The following is a 16,664-nucleotide window of genomic DNA, read 5'->3' as shown; positions in this document are numbered from 1 at the left end:
GCCGAGTGGTCTGTTTTGACAGGGCGCTGATTGGTGTGTTTACAATCCCTGAGCTAGACACAAAGGTTCCCCACGTCCCCACCAGAGTAGCTAGATACAGAGTGTTGACACAAAGGTTCTCCAAGGCCCCACCAGAGTAGCTAGATACAGAGTGTCTATTGGTGCATTCACAAACCCTGAGCTAGACACAGGGTGCTGATTGGTGCGTTTACAAACCTTGAGCTAGATACAGAGTGCCGATTGGTGTATTTACAATCCCTGAGCTAGACATGAAGGTTCTCCAAGGCCCCACCAGAGTAGCTAGATACGGAGTGTCGATTGGTGCATTCACAAACCCTGAGCTAGACACAGGGTGCTGATTGGTGTATTTACAATCCCTGAGCTAGACATAAAGGTTCTCCACATCTCCACCAGACTTAGGAGCCCAGCTGGCTTCACCCAGTGGATGCCGCACCGGGGCTGCAGGTGGAGCTGCCTGTCACTCCTGCACCGTGCACATGCACTCCTCAGCCCTTGGGTGGTCGATGGGACTAGGCACCATGGAGCAGGGGGCAGCGCTCATCGGGGAGGCTGGGGCCGCACAGGAGCCCACGGAGGGGGTGGGAGGCTCAGGCATGGTGGGCTGTAGGTCCTGAGCCCTGCCCCACGGGAGGGCAGCTAAGGCCCGGCGAGAAATCGAGCGCAGTGCCAGTGGGCTGGTGCTGCTGGGGGACCCAGTACACCCTCCACAGCCACTGGCCGGGGTTGAAACAGTAAAGGCAGACCCAGAGCACGCCAAACACAGTCAAGAGATCTTTATTAGCAGAGTCAGGTCAGGTCGCGCAGAGAGAGTGCTGTTGGGATGGGATATTTATATCCCTTAGGGCTACGTGGGTATTGATGATTGGGTCTGGGGGGGCGGGCCTGGGTATGAGCCGGGGGAGTGGGAGGTGTTATTTTCTTATTGGGTCTTTCTTGGCGGGTTTAACATTGCGTCAGGTGTGGAGAGGGAGGAAGAACCCGGAACTGTCGCCATCTTGTGGTACCTTACGTGTCTGCGCCACCTAACATGGGTGCTAAGCCTCTCATTGCTCGGGGTCAGCAGGACCGGCCGGCTGCTCAGAGTGCGGGCCCGCCAAGCCCACGCCCACCTGGAATTCCAGCTGGCCTGCAAGCGCCACGTGCAGCCCCATTTCCCGTTGCGCCTCTCCCTCCACACCTCCCTGCAAGCTGAGGGAGCTGGCTCCGGTCTTGGCCAGCCCAGAAAGGGGCTCCCACAGTGCAGCGGTGGGCCGAAGGGTTTCTCAAGTGCCGCCAAAGTGGGAGCCCAGGCAGACGAGGTGCTGAGAGTGAGTGAGGGCTGTGAGGACTGCCAGCACACTGTCACCTCTCAAGGTGCGCTGCACAGTGAGAAAGGGCTGGGAGAGCCAGCGCTGTTGCGGGTAGTGCACCCCTACTTGTGAATGGAAACGTCAGGATTGGGAGTCCAGGAGTCTACCCAGCTCACTCTCCTGAGTTTACCACTCAGAGAATTCCCTCCCTGCACCCAGCTGTGTGCAATACAAAGGGCTTCCTTGCTGCAGGCATCACTGCCACGGTGACCTCCCTTGGAACCACTGAAGCCAGGGGCCAGGATGTGTCTGGGGTGTGGTGGGGTGCAGCCGGGGGCGTGGCCAAGCCCTCCCTGAGTCACGCATGCTTTTCTCTGCACAGCGGGAGATGCCTTTGCTGTCAGCTACGCAGCCACGCTCCAGGCTGGAGACCTCGGGATTGGGGAGAGCCTCAAGCTTCCTGCCCAACTCACCTTTCAGAGCTCGTCACGGGTATTACTTTTGTCACTTTAATCTCTGTCTTGCCACTGCCAAGAGAGGTTGTTTTAGAAACAGGGACGCTTCAGACAGAAGACCTGTTCCTTCCTTCCTTCAGTGATGTCACCTAGCAGATAAGGGCACAGGCCCTGGAGTCTCACACACCTTGCCATGAGCCGGGCTCCCTTAGTAATGCCCATGTGACTTTGCCTAAGTTACTTAACCCCTCTGGGCCTCACACAAGGTTATCTTAAGGATAGGTAATCAGTACATGTGAATTCTCTTCCCTGTGTCCTGCACACTGTAAGCAACTAACTGGTAGTTACCATTACTATTAATTTTCCAGGGCTACCATAACAAAGTACCACAGACTAGACTTAAAAACAACAGAAATGTATTGTCCAGGAGGCTGGAAGCCAGAGATCACGGTGTCTGCAGGGCTGATTCCTTCTGAGACCTGTTCTTGGCTTGTGGAGGCTGCCTTCTCCCTGTGTTTTCCTAAGGCCTTCCCTGGCTGCACATCTGTCCTAACCTCTTCTATAAGGACACCAGGCATACAAGACCATGACCAAGCCTAGTGACCTCACTTTACCTTGTTACCTCTGTAAAGACCCTTTCTCCAAATGCAGTCACATCCTAGGGCACTGGGACTTCAAACTTTAACATACAAATTTTGGGAAACACAGTCTGGCCCATGACACCATTACTGTGAATCTCCCCATCTCTCATTGCCCCTGTGGTGGGTTCACTTATGCAGTGAACGCTGGCTGGCTGCCTGTCCTGGCGGGTGCTGCCCGCCCCCGGTACAGGCTGGAGGAGATGTGGTCCCTGACTTCAAGGAGATCATGATGCTCTGCTTCTTTTTGTCATTTTATTGTGGCTTCAGCCCCTGGAGAAAGTCTTCCCTATTCACGGACATGGAAGATGCGTCTCATAGCATGACTGTGACTGCCCCGGGTCAGATAACAGAATCAGATTGTACCCTGCAGCCTCCTCCTGAGGCCTCCTTCCACCCTGAGGCTGCGAGGCCAGTGTGGCGGTTCTGCTGCAATGAGGGGAAAACAAAACGGAACAAAAAACCTTAGATAAATTTAGATAACATGAAAGAGGCTAAGTACAAGATACAAGAAAATTACATAAAACTATTGGGAAGGACAATTCTCCCAGAAAATAATTCACTATAAAGTTAAAAAAAATAGAGAACAAAGACAAATTTTTGAAAATAGGGATAAAATGGTCCAGAAGAAGTCCCAGCAATTTCAAAAGACAGGAAACCAAGTAAATTAGCAAGATAAGGTAAGATAATGATAAGGAAAAGACAAGGTAAGCATCAGAAAGCAAATCAGAAACTCTGAATGAAATGAAATGGAAACTTCCATGTCCTCAGGCAGGAGCCCCAGGAGCTGAAGCCCCGGGCAGCCCTGTGTGTTCCCGGGCAGCCGTGTGTGTTCCCGGGCAGCCGTGTGTGTTCCTGGGCAGCCGTGTGTGTTCACGGGCAGCCGTGTGTGTTTCTGGCCAGCTGTGTGTGTTCCTGGGCCGGGCTGGCTTGGGCAGGGGGAGGTTTGTGGTTCCGCAGAGCCTGGCTCACTGCATGCTCCAGGAGGACCTTCCTCGTGGCTTCCCCTCCCCCACCCTGAAATAGTCCCGTCTGTTACTTTGTTTGGTTCCTGTCTGCGATATTGACTCTACCCCTTAGGAACCCCCTCCCTCCCTCACTAGAATGTCAGCTCCATGAAACCAGGGACCTAGTGTGTCCTATTCACAATAGTGTCTCCAGTGCCAAAAAGAGAACCCTGTACATAATAGGTGCTCAGTAACTTTGCGTTGAATCCCACTTGGTCCATGTTTTGGCTTCGTGCTAGGAACTAAAACATGTAACTGCATGCATTTACTGGAGTGAGGATTTATGTTTTACAAAGAGTTGAAGACAAACTTTGATAGCACGCTTTAGGCTCCTATCTGCATATCTGTGGGAACACAGCAGAATGTACTAGAATATGGGCTCTGAACTTAGCCTCAGGCTCCAGCTCAGGAGACCCTGAGACTCCAAGGCACCGTACGTATTCCAAAGCAGAGGTAACTCAAGAACAGAAAAGGCCAAGTGAATGAATGCCTCAGAGGTGTCTCTTCTTTAGAGTCATATTCTAAAACTGTTCCATTTCCCTCCTATGAAAAGAGGACTTAGGGTATTTTGATTTTCTCTGAAGCCTCCATGAGGTCACCTGCTGGCCCACGGTGGATTTGGGAAGTCCCACTGCTTCCTAGTGCTGCTGCCATAACATCTGTAGGGCATGGGTCAGGGGATTTGCTACCTTGGGAGGAGCATAGCTCAGGTCACAGAAAAATGCCTTAGTTGTGTCTGTAATGAGAATTACATGGGTTGCTGAGCTCACTGGGCTGCAAGCTCTAAGTCCCAAGGTCTGGTTCTTTTTTTTTTTTTTTTTTTTTTTTTTTTTTTTTTGAGACAGAGTTTCACTCTTGTCACCCAGGCTGGAGTGTAATGGCGCAGTCTGGGCTCACTGCAACCTCCGCCTCCTGGGTTCAAGCGATTCTCCTCTCTCAGCCTCCCGAGTAGCTGGAATTACAGGCGCCCACCACCACCCCTGGCTAATTTTTGTATTTTTAGTAGAGACGGGGATTCACCATGTTGGCCAGGCTGGTCTCGAGCTCCTGACCTCAGGTGATCCACCCGCCTCGGCCTCCCAAAGTGCTGAGATTACAGGTGTGAGCCACCGTGCCCAGCCAGTCTGGTTCTATATAATGATACTGTTGCTACTATTGCTATTGCTTTTTAAAAATTTTATTATTATTATTTTTGAGACAGTGTTTCACTTTTGTCACCCAGGCTGGAGTGCAATGGCATGATCTCAGCTCACTGCAACCTCCTCCTCCTGGGTTCAAGCCATTCTCCTGCCTCGGCCTCCTGAGTAGCTGGAATTACAGGTGCCTGCCACCACACCTGGCTAATTTTTGATTTTTAGTAGAGATGGGGTTTCACATTGGCCAGGCTGGTCTTGAACTCCTGACCTCAGGTGATCCACCTGCCTTGGCCTTCCAAAGTGCTGGGATTACAGGTGTGAGCCACCGCTCCCGGCCTGCTATTGCTGCTACTACTACTACTGCTGCTGCTGCTAATGTTACTACTACTACCTATAGCCACCAATAGCAGTAATATTTTATAGCGCTCCCTAGTGCCAGGCACTCTTCAGGGTTCTATATTACCTAAGTTAATCCTCATAGCAATTCTGTGAATTGAATATGATTACCATTTCACAGATGAGAAAACAGAGGCACAGAGAGGCTAATACATTGCCCAAGGTCCAACTGCTGGTGAGCAGTGGGGTCCTGTATGAACTTAGAGAGCCTGGCTCTAACCACCACCCTATAGACGGCCTGTCAGTGGCAAGCTATTCTGCCTTTACCCCCAGGAAGAAGTATGTTCTCATGGTGGGTCTTTTCGGTCACCATGCGGTTAGACAGGTGGATACCATGACACACTTTATTTTTCTGTTTCCTGTATCTTCTCAGCAGAGGAATATTAGAGAGCATTAGGAATAGACCCACAGTGGGTTGGAGCTTGGAGAATCAAGTGCATTTGAGTGAGAGAAGAACACGTGCAGTGCAGTCAGAGCCCAGGATTCCGTCTACCTTTGTGAAGGAGGCAAACGCTGGGAGAGTGGAGGTGACCTGCCTTGGTCACAGGCTTGGAGTCAGTGCCCAATCCCAAGCATTTCTCCACAAGGGCATGCTGCCATGACTTTCTTTGGATGTTAGTGAAGCTGGTGTTTGGATTTCACACGGCCTCCTGTAGGGAGAGAGGGATCCTATCCCCACAGGCCCTTCCCCCGATGGTGAGACCTTCACAAGCTCTGACCTGTGCAGCAGTTAGGGCTGATTGTAGCTCCAGGCTTGGAGGGTTGGAAATCACACCAAATGTTATCCCATGTGTCAGACCCCAAACTGTTGCTGAAAGTGTTTTCTTTTTTCCTTTTCTAGAACAGAACACAGCTGAAAGCACTTTTTTCCATAACAGCAGAAGAAAACATAACGGTAAGAGACATGACATGCCCTGAGCACCCTCAGGACACACCTGTGCTTTGTGGGTCCTGCCTATCCTTGGAGCCATGGGGAGTGGCCAGCTGCTGGCCTTGGCCCCCCAGTTACGCATTGAGACTGGGACTCTGTGCAGTCTCTCAGGTCCCCCGTGTGCCCTGAGGCTATCTGACTGGTTTCCCTGGACGACCCTCCACCTGGACAAGGCAGGTGAATTGTGGGCGGGACAGGCTGAAGCTCCACTGCCTGTCTGTGCTACTGTCCAGCCACGCTCCTACCTATCCCCAGTGTTTGCCAATAGGTCAAGCTGCTGGTGACATTGTGTTTTCCCAGATCTTCCCAAAGCCTGCAGTCTGTGGGCGGGTCTCTCTGCTTCTGCCGTTCACCATTAATACTTCTCCATTTCTGTTCTTCAGTTTAATCATTTGCAGCTCACATGTTCACTCTTTCATGTATTCACCAAGTGTTAATTCACCAGGTAATAACACTTCACGTTTCTTAAAACTGGGTGCCAAGCATTCTAAGCAATTTACATACGTGGAATTATGTCATCTTTACCACAGTCTTGTGAGACAGATTCTATTTTAAAATCTCTGCCATTTCAGATGGGGAAACCGAGGCACATTAAAGTCAAGTGATTGGCCCAAGATCCCATGGCTAGAATGTCAGGGTCCCCAACACCCACCCCCGGGTTCGATGATTCTCTAGGTTGACTCATGGGACTTACATATACAGGCACACGCCACATAATGACATTTTGGTGAACAGTGGACTGCATATATGAAGGTGGTCCCATAGGATTACAATGCAGCTGAAAAATTCCTGTCACCTAGTGATAATGTGGTTGTGTAACATCCATCGTAGCACAGTGCGTTTACTCACCTGTTTGGTGATTCTGGTGTGAAACCTACTGTGCTGCCAATCATAAAAACTCTAGCACATACAATTATGTACAAAACATAATACTTGGTAATGATACTAAAAGACTGTTACTGGTTTATGTATTTACTATACATACTTTTTTTTTTTTGAGACGGAGTCTCGCTCTGTCGCCCAGGCTGGAGTGCAGTGACGCAATCTCGGCTCACTGCAAGCTCCGCCTCCCAGGTTCACGCCATGCTCCTGCCTCAGCCTCCCGAGTAGCTGGGACTACAGGCGCCCACCACCACGCCCGGCTAATTTTTTGTATTTTTAGTAGAGACGGGGTTTCACTGTGTTAGCCAGGATGGTCTCGATCTCCTGACCTCGTGATCCACCCACCTCGGCCTCCCAAAGCGCTGGGATTACAGGCATGAGCCACCGCGCCCGGCCTACTATACATACTTTTAATTGTTATTTTAGAGTGTATCCCTTCCACTGATCAAATCCAAAATAAGCTTACCTATAAATCAGCCTCAGGCAGGTCCGTCAGGAGGGATTCTAGAATAAGGCATTGTTATCCTAGGAGATGACAGGTCCATGCCTGTTATTGCCCCCTGAAGACCTTCCAGTGGGACAAGGTGTCAGGGTGGAAGGCAGTGATATTGATCCTGATGCTGTGCAGGACTAGGCTAATGTGTGTGTGTCTTAGTTTTTAACAAACAAGTTTAAGAAGTTTTTTTAAAAAAACCTTAAAAATGTGGAAAGCTTACAGAGTAAGGATATAAAGAAAGGAACTATTTTTGTACAGCTGTACAGTGTGTTTGTATTTTAAGCTGTGTTATTACCAAAGAGTCAAAATGTTAAAAAAAAAAAAAATTACAAAGGTAATAAAGTCACAGGGAGGGGAACATCACACACTGGGACCTGTTGGGGGTTGGGGGCTAAGGACAATTACATGTGGGGCTTAAAACCTATATGACAGGTTGATGGGTGCAGCAAACCACCATGACACATGTATACCTATGTAACAAACCTGCACGTTCTGCATATGTATCCCAGCACTTAAAGTAAAATAAAAATAAAAAATACAAAATTACATAAGCCAAGATTAACTTATTGCTGAAGAAACCTGCACAGCATGTATTTTTAAAATAAATTTAGTGGCCAGGCACAGTGGCTCATGCCTGTAATCTCAGTACTTTGGGAGGCTGAGGTGGGCTGATCACTTGAGGCCAGGAGTTCGAGATCAGCCTGGCCAACATAGCTAAACCGGTCTCTACTAAAAATACAAAAAAAATTAGCTGAGCATGGTGGTGCATGTCTGTGATTCCAGCTACTCGGGAGACTGAGACATGAGAATTGCTTGAACCTGGGAGGCGGAGGTTGCAGTGAGCTGGGATCATATCACTGCACTCCAGCCTGGTTAACAGAGTGAGACTCTGTCTCAACATAAATAAATAAATGTAGTGTAGCCTAAGGGTACGGTGCTTCTAAAGTCTATAGTCGTGTACAGTCATACCCTAGGCCTTCACATTCACTCACCACTCACTCACTCACTGGCCCAGAGCAACTTCCAATTCTGCAAGCTCGAGTTACGGTAAATTTCCTATACACCTATTTTTTTTTTGTCTTTTTTACATATTTTTCTTTTCTTTCTTTCTTTTTTTCTTAGACAGAGTCTTGCTTTGTTGCCTAGGCTGGAGTGCAGTGGTACGTTCTCACCTCACTGCAACTTCTGCCTCCCAGATTCAAGCGATTCTCCTGCCTTAGCCTCCCGAGTAGCTGGGATTACAGGCACCCACCACCATACCCAGCTAGTTTTTTTATTTTTATTAAAGATGGGGTTTCACCACGTTGGCCAGGCTGGTCTTGAACTCCTGACCTCAAGTGATCTGGCCACCTCGGCCTCCCAAAGTGCTGGGATTACAGGCTTTGGTACCTTTTCTATACTTGGATCTATTTATATATGCAAATACTTAGCATGTATTACAGTTACCTACAGTATTCAGTACAGTAACGTGCTGTACGGGTTTGTAGCCAGGAGGAATAGATTATACCATAGAGCTTAGGTGTGTAGTAGGCTAGATCATCTAGGTTTGTGTAAGTCACTCTGTGATGTTTGCACAATGAGGAAGTCACCTAACAATGCATTTCTAGGAACATCTCTTTGTTGTTAGGTGATGCATGCCTGTAGTTGTACCCACTGCTATGACTTACTACAATGAAAAGATACAAAGCAAAATCAGCCCAGGGAAAAGTTGCATGGGGAGAAGTTTGGAGAAAATCACCTGTAAGTTTTAAGAGTCCTCTCCCAGCGGAGTCACAGAGGGTATGCTTCATTCCCCCAGCATGAGTTGTGATAACACATGTGAAGTATTGTCTACCAGGGAGGCTCCTTAGAGACTCAGTGCCAGAATTTTCACTGGGGGCTGGCCACGTAGGCACTCTCTGCCTGGCATATACCAAGATTCCAGACTCCCAGAAGGAAAGCAGGTGCTCAGCATAAGCCACACTGTTTGCACAGACAGTTTGAAAACAGAGAGCCACTCTTACCAGAAAATATTGGAAACCCCAAAATCCATGTTCGCAGGCGTCAGCTGAGGCCCAGCCCTACAGGAAGGGCTTTCAGAGGATGCCAGTCTCTGGCTGGAGATGTTAACTCTTTTCTGCATGGCTAGTAAGTGGCAGGACCAGGATTTGAACCCAAGCAGTTTGGATCCGGAGCCCTGCTGTCAGGCACCGGGCCACACCACCTCCCAGAGAGCCAGACTCCTGCACAGGATAGATGAAGAGAAAGCACAAAGCTGGCGTTAGGCGAGTGTTCAGTTTAGTGGGGCTGTCAGGTGCACTGGTAACAAGTCTTCCTGGTAGCCTGTGAGCTCCTGGCGGGGGAGGCCATGTCGGATTCGCCCGTGTCCCCCACTGTGCGGTACCTTGTAGGTGGCACACAACAGGTAAATATCCCGTGATTGAGCTTATTGTCGTCAACGACGATGATTGCGGCTCAGGAGGAGGTGGCTGGTCGCTGTATGAGTGTAATAAAATGCAGAGAATGCTCATGTAAGGGTATTTCTGAGCTCTTCCCTGTGGCCGCAGGCTCACTTGTGGATGGAGTTGAGCCATGCTGAGGTCTTCCAGGCTTCCCGTCACCTGCATGTTGCCTTCAGGAGAAAGAGCAATAGTTGCCCCTTGGGATGCAGACCTGTGGATGCAAGTCCTGGCCGTGGAGCTGGGGCTGGATTTCAGCCACACCAGCCCCCAAGACAGGTGCCCCGAGGCTGTGGACCACATTCAGGGAGCTCCCTGTTGAGTGGGGAGAGGAGGTGTACGCACAGGGTGGCCCTATGGCGTTGTGTGGGCCCAGCAGACCCTTCGACCATAAGGCCTGGCTTTGAATCCCTGTCCCTCCACTGATTGCATGTGACCCTGGGCACGTCACTTACCTCTGAGGGTCTCAGTTTCCCCAACTGTGAAATGAGAGTAATAACAATATTCACTTCATAGGATGGTTGTTGAGGTAAATGGATCAAGGGATGTAAAGTACTCAGCACAGTGCCCGGCACTGTGAGGGCTCCATAAACGTCAGCTGTTGTCGTCAGCAGTATTATTACTATTATTGACACATGAGAACAACACAGCTGTGCCAAGTGTTCTGTGATGCTGACAATGAATGTTTTGCATCAGGGCCTCATGCTCCAATGCCCACAGGGGCCACACAGGTGCTATAAGTATATGTCAGGCTCAGTGCAAGATTCTAGGAAGTAATGGAGTGTGCGGCAGCATGGACACTCGGGTTGCCTGTCACCCACCATCCCCACCCTCACACTGAGGCAGTACATGAAAAAAAAAAGACCGAAGAATGCACAGCACTCACTGAGTTTGTGAGTTTGTGACCTGAAATATAGATTGCTTGTACCACGGACACTGACAGCAGAGAGAGAACTCCATGGGCTGGGTGGACTGGCAGGCTTCCTGGAGGAGGAAGAATTAAATTGGGTCTTGAAGGTAAGATTTAATTAAAGTTGGAGAACAGGCAGCTGAAGATCTGACTTCTAGGTTAAGCCAGTGTTGACTGCTGGTCAGGCATGAACCAAGCACTACTGGGTGACACATACATAAGGGTGAGGCAAGGCCATGGCAGTCATAGCAAGTGTTCCAGCAGGGCTGACGGGGGGACCTGAAGAGATAGTGGAATTACACCAGACAGGTGTAATGGTGATTAATAGGATGAGCTTGCCAGGAGGGTGGCAGCACCCCTGACATTTGCATCAGGCAGTTTAAAAATACAGGGTAAAGACGTGAGGCTTCCATTGTGTAAATAGAGATTCTGCCGCATTTGGGAGCTACCCCATTATCTCCTTAATTTCCTGTTACTTTCCTGAGGGTGAAACTGACACATATCAGCCAAGGAAAACGAGTCCCCAAGAAATTGTTTCTCATTTTTTCCTCAAGAAGTCATCTTCCCTTTTCTGTCTCCTGGATGAGAGTACTGTCTTTTTGAGAGAAAATAAGAATCACACATTGAATGCAGGTCTCAGATGGCACTAGATATCCCCTTCTGTGTTCATCACATGTGCCCATGAAAGAGCCAGGTACTGTGCTGGGCACCAGGAGAACAGGTCACAGTGTTCTGCTGCCAGGATCTCAGGTCTAATCAGAGAGAGACATTTAAACCAATTGTGATGGTACCCCAATTCATTTAGAGTGCAATTCCAATAGTAATTTTGTTGTTCTTGAGATGGAGTTTTGCTCTTGTTGCCCAGGCTGAAGTGCAATGGCGCGATCTCGGCTCACCGCAACCTCTGCCTCCTGGGTTCAAGCAATTCTCCTGCCTCAGCCTCCTGAGTAGCTGGGATTACAGGCACCCTCCACCAGGCCCAGCTGATTTTGTATTTTTAGTAGAAATGGAGTTTCACCATGTTGGTCAGGCTGGTCTTGAACTCCGGACCTCAGGTGATCCACCTCAGCCTCCCAAAGTGCTGGATTACAGCCGTGAGCCACCACACCCAGCCTCCAATATTAATTTTAATGGGACTTTAGAGGGGATGTGAAAAAAATCATAGTTTCATCTGAAAATATAAATTATGAACCCAGATGGGAAGGTTTTGAAAATGAAGAGTAATTTGGGAGGTTTACCCTAGCAGATATTAAAAATATTACAAAGCTACATTAATGCAGCATTTGACTGCTGCAAGAAACATCAGACCAATGGAACAAAAGATAAAATCTACACACACATCTATAAATATGTTTTAAACCAATGGGAGAAGGAGGATGTATCATACATGAACTTGGTAACAACTGACTGGGTCTTTTGAAAGAAAGATAAAGATGAATTTCCTAATTAGATTAAAATCTAAGTAAATATAACAATTTATAAAAAGTAAATATGGGCTAATAGGATATGATCTGGAGAAAACTGTGGATTTAGGTACACATAGTTACAAACTTTACATTTAAAAACAGCACTCAGATAAGCGAAAAACTTGGGGAAATATTTGTAATATACATAAGAGACAAAAGATTAATGTTTTTAATATGTAAAGACCATCTTTTTTTTATAAAGAACATCTTAACATTAATTTATGAGCGATGGAATGCCACAATAGCTAGCTATCTACGATATGAGAATCTCCCAAAGACGAGGCTTACGAGATGCCCTTGAAGCACAGTGGTGGCCCGTGTCACTCTGTAGGCAAAATCACATGGCCGTGAGTTGGATTTGTAGGCCTGGGGGTTTGTACACAATTGCACGTTATCATTTTTGCCTTCTCTGTGGACGTTCTAACCATTGCCCTAATCTGCATTTCTTGTTTTGATTATTGCTCCAGCCTCCTATCCTTTCTGCCTCGTTTTCCTCCCTACCCAGCCCACTGTCCACGCTGGAGTGGTCTTGCCTAAAACACAAAGCTGCCTGCTTTCTATTCTTGAGGGGCCCCCATTCAGGATCCGTCAGGAAAGCTGACCCCGCTAACCATCTCCCAGGGCCACTGGGTGCCTTTGTTTTCTATTATGCTCTGGTTTTGCACATCCTGTTCTTATATTACCTGTTCTTTGGGCAACTTGTAAACCTCCTTCTGGACCCTGACCAGCATCTGCACGCTGTGATGCCCTAGCCCTCCCCTGGCCAGCTAGTTGTGCCCTTGGCTGGGGTCCTATGCATTGGATCATTTATTAAAGCCTGGCACTGTGTGAAGTTGAGATTATTCCTTTGGATGGCACTTAATACATTTTTGTTGACATCAGAATAGAATTGTTGAACTGGAAGAGACCTTAAAGATTATCTAGTCCCACTTTCTCATTTTAGAGTAAAAACCTGTGGTCCAGAGAGGCTCTGGGAACTGGCCAGGTTCAGAACTCAACATCATTGCAGCAGTCAGAATCATGCTGTGTGATGTGTTCTCTACTCCAGATGCTATTCGCTAGATTGGTAAATTAGCAAAGCTGCGTTGGTAAGTGTGATTGTCTCTGCCTGTGATTACCTTCGAGATCTCACTCTTGCCCGTATTGTCAGCTGGGAGGCCAAGGGTCTCTTTGCCCTCAGGGCTGCCCCTCAAGGACTGTGTGACAAGGGCTAGCAAGCCACTCACCCCTCTGCTTCTTGGGTCTCAAGCTCAAAGTAAAAGATTTCAAGTAAATGATTCCTAGACTCTGTTCCAGAGGAAACATTCATGTCATCTCCCATGTTCATCAAGCATTTTCTGTGTTTTGAAGGGTTGGGTGGGTGGGATTTAATATAAGGCCACTGTGGGCATTTTGAAGAAATGTCCTGTTCTTACCACCACCCTCCACATACAGAAAAGTTGGAAGAATAAAATAGCTTCATGCCATAATCCCACCAGCAGGGAGAACCATTGCTAACATGTTCACATCTCGCCATCCACAAGACTATGAATATATTTAGTATATAATTGAAGTCAAACTCTGTAAACAATTCTTCATCATGCTTTTGTAACTTGGTGTTGGATTCTGAGCATTTAAAGCATTCGTTTTGAAAGGCCTGTTTATCCAGCATCGCTCTTCATAAATGCAGTGACAGAATGCATCAAAGGCATCTGCTCCTGCTAATATGTGATTAAAGGGTGGTAATCGCGGATGATTCTTTTCCAGAGACAAGAAGGAAAGTGAGGAGGACTCTGGGGGATGGGAAGCCGGGATAACCATCTCTTTTTCTTTAGACAATGAGGTTTAAGGTAAAGATGCTCTTTGGAATCTGTACTTATAGTGATTCTCAGTGGAACTTGGCTGCAGCATGTTTAAGGGAATCTCAGAAGTATGATTAACATGGGGCTGATTCTGGTGCTCTCAGCCACTTCCGGTTCTGAACTCGTCACTGCAGCGGTGGGTCCCACCAGCATCCCGCCCCCCGAGCTGGATTCAGGGACATTGTTGGTTCCCGTGTCTGGCCTCTTACATATCCATTCCATCACGACACTCCGTTGACTCTGTCTCCTGATCTGTGCCCTTCCCACCAGCCAACAACAGTAGTAGTAATAGCGGCTCAGATTTACTGACTTCTGTGTACCATAACCCTAAACATTAGGCACTGTTTTTGTGTGTGTGGTAAAGTATACACAGCATAACATTTACTGTTATTGACAGTTACTACATTCACAGTGTTGTGCAGCCATCACCACTGTCTGCTTACAGAATGTTTTCCCCACTCTGAAAGGAAACTTGGTACCCATTGGTGACTTCCCATTTCCTTCTCCCCCAGCCCCTGGCAAACCACTCATCTGCTTCTGCCTCTGGATTTGCCGATCCTGTACATTTCAGATAAGTGGAATCACACAGTACGTGTCCTTTTGTGTCTGGCGTCTTTCACTTAGCATCACGTTTTCAGTGTTCCTCCATGTTGTAGCATGCACCAGAACTTCATTCCTTTTTATGGCTGAATAATATTCTATTATATGGATATACACATGTTCTTTATTCATCAGGACGTTTGGCTTATTGTGAACAGTGCTGCTGTGAGCATCCGAGTACAAATTTTTGTTTGAATACCTGTTTTAAATTATTTGGGGTGTATGCTTGGGGGTGAAATTGCTGGGTTGTATGGTAATTCTATTTTTAACCTATTGCCTATCAGGGCTGGGGAGACCCAGTCTCCCACAGTGTGGAAGGGAGTGGATCTAAGAGTTGAACCCCCATCAAAGGCCAAATTCCATGGTCCTTGCTGGCGTGTCCTGTTGCCTCCTGCAGCCTCTTTTCATGCCCCCCATTTCTCCCTTGGCATCCAGGTTTACCTTCCTCCAGGCTGAAGTCATACAGCGGCCAGAGTTGTCTTTCTAAAATACTGATCTAACCATGTTTCTTCATGGCTTAAAACCTCTCATTTGTTCCCCTGATTCCCTTAGGATAACACAGCAAATCCCTAACCTGCTCTTGAAGGCCCTGTCGGGCTGGGGCTGCTTCTCTTGCTGGCTTCAGGCCTTGTTCAGGCCAGTCCTTCTCCAGGCTCGCCCTCCCCCTGGCCCAGCTCATTCTCCTCTGCCCACTGGATCACCTCTTGGAAAGCATTCTCCTGTCCTTTGAGCTAGGAGAGGAGCTCCCCTCCTTCCCCCAGTCCTCCAGGCTCCCCAGCCTCAGCCCAGACACACTGTGGCATCAGCATCTGCCTGTGTGTTCATTCCTCTGTGGGGCTGTGAGCTTCCTTGAGTAGGGCCTGGCTCTGGTTCCTCCTCATTCTTCCAGCACCCAGTACAGGGCTCCATTGACTCATTGAATTAACATCAGGAAAGTGTAGTGTCACATCAAAACACAGGGTCAAACCTGGCAGCCCACTTGATGTATCCACTCAGAGAGTTTCAGGCAAACAAAATTATAGCAGACCTTGGTTTCTACACATGTGAAATGGATGTAAGAATTCTGCACTTAAAATATTGTTTGAGGCCAGGCGTGGTGGCTGACGCCTGTAATCCCAGCATCTTGGGAGGCCGAGGTGGGCAGATCATGAGGTCGGGAGTTCAAAATGAGCCTGGCCAACATGGTGAAACCCCATCTCTACAAAAAGTACAAAAATTAGCTGGACATGGTGGCAGGCGCCTGTAATCCCAGCTACCTGGGAGGCTGAGGCAGGAGAATCGCTTGAACCCAGGAGGTGGAGGTTGCAGTGAGCCGAGATTGTACCATTGCACTCCAGCCTGGGCAACAAGAGCAAGACTGTATCTCAAAAATAAAGTATTGCTTGAAATATTAAAAAGGGAATAAAGCCTGGTCTGTGGACAAAATTAAAATTTGAAGGGATTAGGAAGGCTTTTGGCCAGAGACTCAGGAGTTCCAAAATCCTGCCCTGCTACTACTCCCTCACCCCCAAAAGGTGAGCTGCATACTCAGAGTGGGAATGAAAGTGTTAACAGGGGCACAAACCCTTGATGGCTCGATGCAGGGCTACTGATAAAGGGCCAGCCTAGGAGAGGCAGGTGGGGTATGAAGGCCACTAGCCCCAACTGCTGGATGTGAGTCTCGGGTCTACTACTTACTCTCTCTGTGACCTTGGGCCATTTTAAAAACTTATTTCTACAATGACATTATAATTTATAAAGTGGGGGTTAAAATAGTTCCCATCCCAGAGTATTATTGTGGAGATTAAATGGATTAATACATGTAAAGCACTTGGATCCATCCCTGGTGCTTAGTATCTGCATAATACATGTTCTCTGAAATGACAATGGTAACGGTGATGCTGCTGCTGATGGTGTCATGATGGTGTTGATGGTGGTAGGCGTGAAGATGATGGTGCTGGTGATATTGATGATGTTGATAGTGATTGTGATGGTCATGGTGAAGATGATGGTGATGGGGATTTTGATGATGTTGATAATGATGGTGGCTATGGTAATGGTGGTGGTGGTCATGGTGGTGATGGTGATAATGAATTTGATGGTGATGCTGCTGATGATGGTGTTGATGGTGATGGGGATATTGATAGTGATGGGGATATTGATGATGTTGATAATGATG

General features: G+C 48.0%; 1 protein-coding gene across 2 annotated transcripts in view; it reads left to right on the top strand.

Moving 5' to 3' along the window:
• Nucleotides 1-16,664, top strand: part of EVC2 (EvC ciliary complex subunit 2) — a 146,579-nt gene that overhangs the window by 26,555 nt on the left and 103,360 nt on the right. For both annotated transcript variants that reach the window (XM_030800954.1, XM_030800953.1), the window contains exons 6-7: nt 1,693-1,802; nt 5,784-5,837. In XM_030800954.1, coding sequence (XP_030656814.1) covers nt 1,693-1,802; nt 5,784-5,837 — 164 coding nt within the window. The remainder of the gene's footprint in view (nt 1-1,692; nt 1,803-5,783; nt 5,838-16,664) is intronic.

The sequence above is a fragment of the Nomascus leucogenys genome, chromosome 20 (assembly GCF_006542625.1).
Source record: "Nomascus leucogenys isolate Asia chromosome 20, Asia_NLE_v1, whole genome shotgun sequence".
In the NCBI taxonomy this organism is placed as follows: domain Eukaryota; kingdom Metazoa; phylum Chordata; class Mammalia; order Primates; family Hylobatidae; genus Nomascus; species Nomascus leucogenys.
This window is presented reverse-complemented; position numbering and strand designations above follow the sequence as displayed.